Raw genomic sequence first — 12,611 nt, 5'->3', positions numbered from 1 at the left:
CAAAGATTTTCTTCACACAAAAAGATTACAGACCTATTTTTTTTCCCCTTCTGAAGCAGCTCTTACCCTGGGAAACAGACGTGGCTTAGCACTATGTACAACTGGACTAAAAACTCTCCCACATAATGACATACTGTGGAGACCTCTCAGCTTCTACATATTTCATGTTACTACTCATAAGTATTTGCTGATGCAGCTGTTAGAATGAAAATTTCCATGGAGGTCAGTGTGCAGTTTCTACCACTGCAGTACAGATTGTGGCAGTTTGTCACTGGTCTTCAGCTTCACTCTTTTTTCCATGCTTAATTTTTCAGCTGGAAGACCAGATCATAGGAGGAGGATTATGCTATGTGTATTCATTTTATTATGAATATACAGACACATATGCACTGCAGATCAAAAATATTCCCCCATTTTGAACTCTGTAATTCTCATTCCAACTGGTTATTTAGAGGGTCCATTAAGGTTTGTTAACACATCTTTACTTTTGCAAATTTCCACTGACTATAGCTCAAAAACCACGTTCATCTCCAACCGCATTAAAACACCAGTACATGCAGAGAAGCTCCAAGAGGAATGTCTGGAGCTGACTCATGGGGAAATTGCCCAAGACTTTGATGTACCTACCAAACTTAGCAGAAAACTCTGGACACTACAAAAAGAATAGGAATTTGTGGATCACAAACCATGAATCTTACTTTTATAAAATAAATAAAATAAATATTTTAGGCATGATTTGTAAAGGATTCAAACTGTCCCAACCAAAACCACACAACCCAAAGATGGGTTTTACCCATGTCCTACTGCTATGGCAGGACACAGATTTGCCATTCTAACAGTGCTATTGCACAAGGATCATTATTTATCATACCACAGTGACATACATTTTTAGATTCACAAAAGAACAAACCCCAGCATTTAAGAGTCAAAAATTGTTCTCTTTGGATCAGTGAATTAGTAGAAACAGCAGCTCAGCTGCAATTAATTTTGAATTTTGTTGATTGCACAAACCAGAACAGAATACACGCTAGCATTCAAATAGAAAATATTTGAAAATACAGCTCATGCTTATTATCTTCCCTGTGTTTGTAACTGAAATCCAGAAAGCACAGCTAGAGCCTATTTCTGGACTATTGGCAAAAATCAGGATTTGTTAGACGAGTACAGAGTGTGTACAGAGACAGAAGTGTTTTGGAAAGCATTTTAATTTTTCAGAACAGGAGTTGGACATACCTCATGAATTCTGCAGAAATTAAAGACAACTATGTTTGATAATGAAGACTTGAGAATTTATGAAATAAGTTTTATAAAATAAATCTTTTAAAAAACATACTTCCAGACTTTTAAAAATAAATTTAATTATGACTTTGCTTTTCCAAGAGGGTGAAGAAACACATCTTTGTCATCTGGCTTATTATACTGGTAAAAGCTCCAGGCATTGCTTACTGCTCTAGGACAGCTGGAGCAGGAATATCTTTCCTTACCCCTCCAACCTAAATTTATTTTGCAAACAAATTTGCTTTACTCAAATTCTGTCTCAAGCACTTTGCTTTGCTAAGCAAGAAGGATGCTATAATCAAACCAGGGTTTTAGAGAAGAAAAACATTAGGTTATGTGATAAAACCTCATCTGTACACCCACAAAGGAACACAGAGAAACAATGGCATGTAGGGCAGGGGAGAGATCAAAATCCCCCCTGCTCAGCTGCTGCCAGGTCCTCACAGGAGAGCCACCAACCCTTCAGGAAGTTATGAAGCTGCCTGTGTGGAATCACAGAATGGCTGAAGGGACCTGTGGAGGGGATCTGGTCCAGCCCCTCCGCTCAAGCAGGGCCCCCAAGATCCCATTGCCCAGGACTCTGTCCAGGCAACTTTTGAGTATCTCCAACAATCCACAACCCTCTTGGCCAACCTGTGCCAGTGCTTGGTCACTCTCATAGTTAAAAAAGTGTTTCTTGGTGCTGACCCAGAACCTTCTGTGCTTCAGTTTGTGCCACTGCCTCTGGTCCTGTCACTGGGCACCACTGAGAAGAGCCTGGCTCTGTTCTCTTTGTACCACTCTCCGTGAATTTGTACACATCAACTAATCCCTCCTGAACCTTCCTCCTCCAGGCTTAAACAGCCCTCCCAGCTTTTCCTCACAGAAGAGATGTTCCAGTCCCTCCACCCTAGTGCCAGCCCTTTGCTGGGCTCTGTCTGGCACCTCCATGTTCCTCCTGCACTGGGGATCCCAGAACTGGAGCCAGCAGTCCAGGTGTGGCCTCAGGAGTGCTGAGGAGAGGGCCAGGACCACCTCCCTCCACCTCTGCCAACGCCTGGGCTAAGGGAGCCCAGGTACCACTGGCTCCTCCTTACCACGAGGGCTCATGGCTGGCTCGTATTCACCTTGGTGCCTGCCAGGACCAGCACAGGAGTCATTTGCTCTCCTCCAGTCCTTAGACATCTCTCCCAGCCACCTTGTCTGTTCAAAGATTATCCTGAATGTCCCCTCAGTGATATCTCTACGCTCCATCAGCACTTCTGGGTGCATATCTGTGTAAATCCACTTTAACAATTCATTCTCCTCAGGTGCTTCAGGCCTGTTTTGGACTAACACAACACAGAATTCTTAGACATCTCTTACTGTATACTACACATATTTAAATACTAAATGCAAATACATAAGTTATTGTACTCTTAAAAGCGCTATGCATCCAACTAAATATTCAGTAAAGGGACAGACAAGGCGGAAATAGTATGAGATTTTAAAGTATTTTTTCAGTAATAGTGAAGTGTGTCTGTGATATTTTATTTCTGGGTAGAGCAAAGATTAGGCTCTTTAAAATCCTGCTAAACTACAATCTTTCACACTGTGGTTTGGGAGATATGATTTGCAAAGAAGAATCATATCCAGAGTGACTGACTGAGGATGCACCTGTAGCTGACTGGCATGAGCATTTCAATGTCAGGCTTACCACTGGCAAAACCCCCACAAAACAGACCTAGGACAGCCGTCTCCAACACTTTCATGTGGTACTCAGTACACCCACAGGCATCATTCTGTTTGGAATAGCTAGTATTAACTGCAGCATACCTTTTCACTTCTGTGATTCATGCTGGATCACAAGCACTATCTGAAAATGTTTTTACCAAATCTACTAAGAAATTAAAGTATTTTGAAGTTTAGTTTTCAGTGAAACTTGCATTCTAAATGTTGTAAACTCCTGCGAACAGATGGAATTCAAACAACAGATTTCAAGGACCAGTCAGTTTTTGTCCAGATGAGGTGATGTATAAACACAAGTCTTCACTGAAATTTTCCTGAATTAGCAAATATCCTGTAACACTTGAAATTACCAAAATGGGCATAAATTATGTTTATTTCCATGAAAAATGGTTCAATGTTTTACACTACCCAAATAGATTCACTAGTTACCTCAGTAAAGACTTTAATCAAATGGTCCCTAAGCCCTATATTGTACGTATAAAGAGGAATTAACTTCTAAGTGACAAACCTCATTTCGCTGAGTTAAATGACATAAAATTTAAAGGAAATTTTCATAATAATATTTATTGGCATTATTGTTCTATTCTTAATTAATATTATTGGCTCCTATGCTTTTGATCACAAATGTGAATATATTTTCATATTTCACATATATGGAAGTATGATATAGAGTCATAGGATAGTTTGGGTTGGAATGGACCTTAAAGACCAGGTAGCTCCAAACCTCCTGCCATGGGCAGGGACACCTCCCACTAGACCAGGTTGCTCAAAGCTCCATCCAACCTGACCTTAAACATGCTTCTAGGGATGAGGCATCCAAAATTTCCCAGGTAAACCTGTTCTGGTGCCTCTCATATAAAGTGAAAAAAGGATTACAGAGATGTTACTATAGGAGCACTTTTCAGTCAATTATGATTACTTTAAAAACCCCAAATGAGGCCAACTGAATACTCAGTTATGTAACTAAAGTAACAGTTAAATTATCTATTATCTGCTGCATAAATTCTGTTTAGTGCTAATTACATAATCATTTCCATTATGATATGTGTTCTAAGAATTCCAAGATACAGCAATTTTTTAATTAGCACTCTAATATGTTATTCTTAGAATGAATATTTATTAAAATGGGAGTCAAATACACTTGATGTAATTGCATTTTGAAACCTGTAAAGTGCACCATTTTCATTTAGAAAGTTGGGAAATGTTGCCTGCACTTGCTGCTCAGCTGTATGACACCTTTCTCAAAAAGGAGCTTCATGATAATGTTTCATAAAGATCTGGCAACAAGTCCACAATGGTTTCAATCATTGGACACAACAGTCATTTTTCACAATGTTGGCATCACAGTGAAACCAAGAGCAGAAGAACAAAGCTGTCAGAGCCAGCACGCAGCCAAGCAGTAAAGACTAAAAGAGAGGGAGGAAGAGGTGCACTCCTGCAGAGCCATTGTGTGTTCAGTGCTGCACTAAACCCAGCAAAATCAGGTTTTGTTTAAATGTTAAAGGCAAGGGACTGAAGTCACACAGCAAACAAAGCTGTCCTTGTTTTGGAGACAGATTAGAAGGAATAAAGAACCAATTGCTTGCAACACATAAAAACTTAATGATTTTCCTTCTACTTAAGCAACAGTGCATAAAAATATTAGGTAAATATCCTTTTATGCTTTAAAGTGGGTGTAATAAATTCCCAAGCTATTCTTTCCCTGCTGAAGATGGAAAAGAAAAATGTTTAATGAACACTGCTGTTAATATGCTTGCATCAATATTTCCAGAAATTTTATGTTCTTGAAGTAAAGCAATACCATATAGTTGATCTCTATAACTCTTTGCTTATGATCTGCATAATAGCCTGTATTTCCCTACAGAACATCATATTTGCTTCCTGAGATGAATCAAATTTGTATGAGTGACTCCAAATGAGGTCAAAACAATGATAATTTGGTCAGTGACACTTAGTATCCCACTCCTGGAAGCCTGTATCTGGGCACATGCCAGGAAATCCTCAAAAAAACCAAACCAAACCAAACCAAAAAACCCCCAAAAAAACCCTAATGTAAAATGCTGTATTTTACACTGGGGGGAAAAAAAAAAAAGGTGAAATGTGAAATGTATGTCTGTGATCCACTGGCTCTGTTATATGGTTAAAATGCTGCCACACTTACAGAACAGTCTGCTGGGGTGAAAGCCTGCTTCCACCTTTTATGTTACATTTCCACATACAAGTATTTAATTCTAATGACACTTTGTTTATGAAAGTTATAGGAGAGCTATAAATGTTAGACATTTATGAAATTTGTACTCCTCATAGAAAGGAGTAGAACTATGTTTATAACCGAACCAGCCAACAGCTTCTCCAGAAAAACAAAGAAACCTCAAATCCTTCATTAAGTTAAAACAAGCAAAAAGGGCTCAGGTAACATTCCCTGGACCAAAACAGGGCCAGTTCTACTCCTTTGTGAAAGAAGGAGAACTGAGATAGGAACAATGCATTCCCCAGAAAGGCAGACTCTTGAAATTACAAACATCAAAAGTGACTTCAAGTATCAATGATCAAGTCCTTCTTACAGGTACAAACTACTACAGGTCCCTCCCATCATGACACAGACAGTCTTAAAAAAAAATTCCTAAAAAGCATTATTTTTATATATGATTTTATATTACCACAGGTACAAGGTTAATTCAGATTCTTCCTACCTCTTTACCCGCTTTACTTGCTTTATTGTTGGTACAGCAAACACAGAAGCTATAGTGGTATGTACAGTACCAGCAACATAAACTCCATGACAGTCAGCTATCAAAACCTTAGAGAGTTTCTTTTCAAAATTCCACATTTGTGCATTTTCTTATGAACAGAGGTGTCACTAATACCATGTGATTTTTGTGGTCTATAAAAAGATGGCTCAAACTCTTCACTACTGAGGCACACACAGTAGATGAATCTTAATAGCTATACCTCCAACACTAGAGTCATTAAATATGGGATTATAGCTTCTCATAGGATTAAAATGGTAACTCAAAAGCAAAGTCAAGCTGGTCTCCAGAGCTTTTCACACTCTGAAATATCTTCATATTTTGTACCTTAAATGAAATGAAACCTATAATGGTGCCTTCCTCCTGTTTCCATTAGGTCACAGAAAGCTGGTGGGAAATGACCTGTGATGGACATTGGCTCCAATCCCCACTCAGCGTGAGATTACTGCACACACTGGGTCAGAATTGGTGTGATTTTATCGAGAAAACTCTTGAAAACCATGTCCAACCTGAACCTGAGCCTTCCAAACAACAATTCCTGGCCATTTCTCTGTGGTTCAGTGGCTTCCACTCGAGGACAGCCCGGCTCTGTCATTTTTGTAGCTGTTCAAGTAGTTAAAGAACACATTATATAACACCTCCTCAGCCTCCTCGTTATCACACTAAATAAACCCAGCTTCTTCAACCTCTCCTTGCCCATCATGTCTTGCAGGGACCTGATTATCTTGTCTTTTGCAGGGACTTTTCCAGTTCTGTGGCATCCCTCAGACTGTGGAGCCCCAAGCTGGGCACGAGAGTTCAGATGTGGGCACAATAATGTCACACAGAAGGAAGTCACTGCTCCTGATCTGTGAAATATGGTGCAACACAGAACTGACAACGACCAGAAATTCCAGATTAGTTGGTATTTCCAAATCAAAGGCAATGAGTCACTCGTTCTTCCTTTGAATCCAGTCTATATATGGTACAGTACCATGAAATATGATGACATACAGATTTGTAGTATTTTGTACTCAAAAGAGACGAGCTTAACGCTGACAGTACATTTTTTCTGAAACTCTGGAAAACACACAGAGAAGAAAGTGCAGAATCTTACAGATACTTTTGTGAAAAATAATTTATGATTCACTACAGCCTTCCAGTACCAAAATTTAAACATACTGTCATGCAACTTCACTATGAACTCAATAAAGCCTTTTGAAAACACTGCCCTGACAAAATGATTCTAAAAAATGAAAGTCTAAATAAATTAAATAAATAAAAATAAGAAAACCAACATGGGTAAGTTGCTTAATGAAATAAGCAGAACAAAACTAAGGTCTCAACTTTAAGAAAATCACTCACAATCTGAAAGCTAATCAGGGATAAGATCTGGGGGCCCCTTTGTGGGAAAAAAAACCAACCCACAAGACTAACTAAAACACAACAAAACCCTCCCAGTTTTTATTGCAATTCCCCATTAAATAATTTTGGAATTCTTCTCCTAAAGTGGATGATCCATAGCAAGGCCAGTTTTGATTCAATTATCCTGTCCCTCTGTGCTAGAAGTAGTTCAAGAACTGTACTTAAAACACTGCTTTCTTGGCTACAGTTTTGCTCTTTGTCACAGACAAAAGCATTTTGCAGACTGTCTTCATAGCCTGCTTCCAGAAGAACCAGTTTGGGTTCTGAAGGAAACCTCAATCTCTCCCTATCAGCTTATTTATTCAGCCTCACAGTGGCCTGAATGCATACAAACCTGTATGTCAACCACACACATCAACCTAATAAATAAGGTGTAGACTTTTAGAAGGCTGGATCACTTTAGAATCAATTTATTCGTAAGGACATTTCTATAGAAACGAACTACAGGCAAGAGAATCCAATATATGTTGAATTAAATCCTGAAAAAACAACTTCAGTGCACTGTAAGCACAAAACTGCCCTTTAAATTGCTGCAAAAAACACTCAGCATGTTAGAAGAAAGCAATCTGGATTTAAGAAAAGGCAGATAAGTAATGTGTGTTGGCTTTTACTAAGTAGTAAGGACTGATCACCATTCTCTTCCTGAGAAATGGTGCCTGCATTTAAGAGATACTATGTGTTACAGCAGGTAACTAAATATCAGACAAGCCAGCTGTGCAGAGAAAAACGAAAGACAAGAGCAAATGCATGGGATGTAAAGAGAGCAGCAGAGGTAATGGATAGTCAAACTAAGATGTGAGCTGGAACAAATTCAGAACAAAGGAACATGCTTCTCACAGTTTTCTATACCAAATGTTCTGAGTATAGCAACTAAAAGCTGTACTTGAAAATAAGTTTATTTACACTGATATTTTTTTATAGTCAATGAGTCTACTACTACTGGCTTCTGAGAGCATCAAATACTCTTCCACATGGATTCTCTCAGCTGCACCGTACAAAAGAGACTCTTATGGCTAAAAATATTCAACCTTCACATTTTCTTATTTTTGATTTTTTTGTATCTCTGTGCTATGAGTGAACTGTAGTAGAATCTGTCAACATATATAATATTCAACATTCATCCACCAGATCACATGGCCACTTGAATAGTGACAAGGTGTCAATATACTTCATTAATATGGTTGAATTACAACACTACAGAGATTGATGATACACAATACGCAAGACCATGAATACTAATACATAAATCCAATAGAATTTAGCCTAGATTAGATTTGCTAGCTGTCAGGCATCATTACATAGCATTAATTTTCCCTGCTATTATCAAACCACTGCAGAGATGCAGCGAGACACAAAAATCACTTGAGATGTCTGTGTCTATACATGCTATGAGTACTGAGCAGCTTTAAGGAAAGAACACCATACCTGATTGAAGTTTGTCTTCTGAGCTAGTGGCTTCTCCATCATATGCCACAAATGCCCACAATAACACCAGCTGGTAACACATCAGCCCAGAGAAGCTTTTGAGTTTATCTTACTCTGGGGCAAGGAGATACCATTATTGTAAGACACCAGTATGCATTTTTCTAAATGAATTGTTTAGAAAATAGGCCCTTGAAAAAACATATTTGGTGCCCAGCTGCCTCACAGGTTAAAGAAATCAAAACTGGTTTTAAAAATTGTATCCAAACTAATTTTAAATTATCTCCTTTTTAGCACAGTACTGCTATGCCTAAATTTTCTCCCTATATAGTATTGCAACTATATTGGCCCACAGATTACACACAGACTGTTGTTACAAACACCACAGAATCAGCTAGGTTGGAAATATCCTCTGGAAGTGACCTAGTCCAACTTCTTGCTCCAAGCAGGTCAAAACAGACCTGGCAGCTTGGGGCCTTGTGCAATTCATTTCTGAGCATCTCTGAGGATGTTCTCCACGAACTCTCCATGCAATCAGGCACAGATTTTTCTTCTCTTTGTCTCTTATTAGCATTTTTTCATGTTGCAATTTGTCCACACGGCTTTTTGTCTTTTCACTATGTGCCCAAATCAAGAGTTTGGCTCCATCTGCTCTACATCCTTTTATGAACTAATTGAAGACAGCACCAGATCTCATCTCAGCTTCTCTCATTAAGGCTTGACCAACTGAGGCCAGCTCTGCTATGCACTACACAGTGCTCCAGGTGTGGTCTCACAAGGGATGAACAGGGGGAACAATCACTTGCTTTGCCTTGCTGGCTACCCCTCTGCAGTGCTCTGCAGTTGGCTGCCTTTGCCACAAGAGTACACTGCTGACAAACAAAAATGAAGTTCTTACCCATAAACACATCATCCTACAGGGGTATTTGTGTAAAAACACTCAAGAACAAAGACCTTTTAGATTTAATCTGAAGGTGTAGAGGCATATAGGGATCTTAGGCTCTGAGCACTCTAGATATATATGAATTAATGGAAGGAATTGTCATCAGCTCCCTCACATGCAGAATGTCCTGTTCTCCCACTCCTGTGCCTCAAAGAAAGACTGGAGGTGGAGAGTTGTGCAAAAATAACCTTTAAGAGCAAATTGAACTTGCAGAGGTCAAAACTTCAAGGTAAAGAATACCTCCAAGGGTTAACCTTATCAATTCATTATAGCTCACACTTTAACACAGTTTACAAACACAGCTTGTTCACAGGTATATTTACTTTTTACCAATACCATCATCATGGCTGCCCACCAATGTTCTTAAGGAATGCCACATCAGAAATAAACAAACTAGAAAAAAAAAATCTTTAAACACCCCCTAGAACCTGGATAGAATAGATGTGCAAAAAAAAACCTAAATAAACAAAAAAACCCAACTACAAAACAAGCCAAATGAAAAACAGAGGAATAACAAAGAGCACAGAAGATGGAAAGAATCAATAAAAAATTCACATTTTTATGTAGAGGTGAGAACTCATTCCACGCTCACTTACATACTTATGTGTCTTTGTGTCTTAATATTATAAATCTAAGGCATAACAATTCAAAACCTTTAAAAAAACCAACCCTAAAACAACAAGTACAAAAAACCCAAACAACAATCCAAAACTACAAAACAAAACAAAGCTCCACTAAATCCAGAAAATGTTTATGATTGTACCTCAATGACCTGCTACCTTGAATTAAAATTACGATACAACAAAAGTGGAATTGGAAAACCCCAAGATTTCTTAATACACTCCCATGCCTATTCTTTTGACCCAGACAGAAATCTCAAATCACCCACATTTACCCTTTTTTTTCAGTGAATCTACTATTACTGTTGGCTTTTCTTCTCCTCCTGATGAGCCCCTTCTCTTTTGCCCGTAACTTTTCCCTTTCAGAAATTCTTCATGGCCCCAAAAGGCTGAATTTTAGTGTCATGGAGCCAGGAAGGCAATATTCCACTAAAGGCAGAAATGTGTCCTATCATCAGCAGTTAGAATGAGATTTAGGAAAAAAAAAAGAATATGGACACAACTTATTTAAAAGATATCGAAGCATTTTAATGAGCTAGCTCAGAATGCAATGGTTTTGGTATAACTTGCCAAAACCACGATGGAGCTAATCAGAAGACGAATATTGTAGAAAATGTGGCTTATATTTTGTTAGAGGGCTAGAAAAAAGGCATTATTAAATGAAAATACCTGGTAAAATTTGAAGCAAGACTTATGATTTACCCTGCAAATCAAGCTAGCTATTAAGGTTCATGGTACTGTTTGTTATAAAAACCAACAAAAGTCATTGAGCCTTTTTTGCTGAAGTTGGGTTCATGAGGACTTTGATATCATCAGTGGATCCCCCAAAAACATTACAAGTACAGAAGAATATGCTCTCCAGAAAAAAAATACAGGACACTGAGAATACAGCAAGTATCACTCAGCTGGCAACACTCTTCTCGATATAGGGTAAAAGAACTTTATGCACACACAAGTTGTGTATTCAACTTTTTAAAAATAGATTGTTTCACTCTAAAATAGGATATGTTAGAGAGTTACAGCCTTGTGTTTACACTGTAGCAGTTCTGCAGCATTGCCTGTAATCTTGACTGTATGAAAAATATATTTTTATATAATTTTGCACTTTAATCGCAAGCCTTCATCCATTTATAGAAAATTACTTGCTAAATCTAGACTAGTAAAAACACAACTCATGTGCTCTTGGTTTACTTCCTGTGTATGCTTTTTTGACTCAGAACTGTTTTTTTCTTTACAAAATTCACATTCTTAAGAAAAAAATCCAAACAGAAATAGAAATGGCTTAGACCTAACAATCTTTCTAATATTTATGATTACCACTGTATAGATCTGTAGCAACTACTAAAGATGAGAGATTCAAGCACCAAGCTAATTTTGAGAAATGCAACTTTGCTTTAAAACTACTAAAAAAGAAAATATAAACCAAAAAGTATCATGGAGAGAACAAACATAGGAAAGGCTGACAAATCAATAAAACCTGTCTGCTGGGAGTTTACTTAATTATTAATTCTTACCTTCTGTGCTTAATCCAGGACTTGAAGTGAATTTTGCTACATCGACGATCTTCACAGCGAACTGCTGCCCCGTCTCCCTGTTGATGCATCGCCGCACGACGCTGAAGGGACCCCTGCAACGCAGAGAAACCAGCAATGAATAACCATTCTCCTCCTCACTGTGCTGCATTCCCTTACTTCTCAACAAGGTTTTGATTTGTGCATTTAAGTGCAGTATTTACACAGAATATACCTCTTGTCCTTGCTGCCCACTGAATGTAAAATTAATAGTTCTGACTATAGACAGGTGTAAAGAACATCACATGAGTTCTGCATTTTCCTGCATTACTGACATATTCTCTTCCCCTGCCCCTTTAGAAATACTCTTAGAAACCTTATGTAATATGTAACTGACATCATTATTAAACTTTAAATGGACCTTATTTAGATGCAAAATCCAAATAGGGGGAAAAATAGAGGTGAGAAACCCATTCCTTCTTTCAGTCCTAATCAGAAAGGATATTGGACAACGACAAGAGTAACAGAATTCTGAGCTGTTTCAGTCTGTCTGTTTTACACAAACTCGGTTTATTTCAAGTTTGGTATCGCTAGATATAACCAACCTCCATTACAATACTTTGTAATTCCACAAAAGCTCATAATTTTCTTTCACCTACGGCACTTAGAGAATCCCAGAAGTTACAGACGAAAAGATCAGAATTAGTTCAGATAAATGTTAATATTGCACTCAAATAAAAAAGAGTAATTATTTTTTGAAATTGAAGTTATATTTGCCAAAACATCAGTTAGAACAATGGCAACCTTTTGAAAACCACCAGCACAAATATGTATTTTTGGAAGCACCTTTTGGTAGACAATTTAAATCCTTGGTGCCTTAACTTACAGTATGGAAACTTCTGTTCAATGTTAATAACAACCAGTACCGTCAGCTAAACATGGTGGGTCAAGCTTTCAAACATGAAATATTAGTATG

General features: G+C 38.0%; 1 protein-coding gene across 4 annotated transcripts in view; it reads right to left on the bottom strand.

Annotated features, from left to right (window-relative positions):
• CASK (calcium/calmodulin dependent serine protein kinase) overlaps positions 1 to 12,611 on the bottom strand; it is a 188,376-nt gene that overhangs the window by 126,469 nt on the left and 49,296 nt on the right. For all 4 annotated transcript variants that reach the window (XM_058838045.1, XM_058838055.1, XM_058838064.1 and 1 more), the window contains exon 2: positions 11,639 to 11,751. In XM_058838045.1, coding sequence (XP_058694028.1) covers positions 11,639 to 11,751 — 113 coding nt within the window. The remainder of the gene's footprint in view (positions 1 to 11,638; positions 11,752 to 12,611) is intronic.

This window comes from Poecile atricapillus, chromosome 1, assembly GCF_030490865.1.
Source record: "Poecile atricapillus isolate bPoeAtr1 chromosome 1, bPoeAtr1.hap1, whole genome shotgun sequence".
Lineage (NCBI taxonomy): Eukaryota > Metazoa > Chordata > Aves > Passeriformes > Paridae > Poecile > Poecile atricapillus.
Note: the sequence above shows the minus strand (reverse complement) of the source record. Positions and strands in the feature narration are given on the sequence as shown.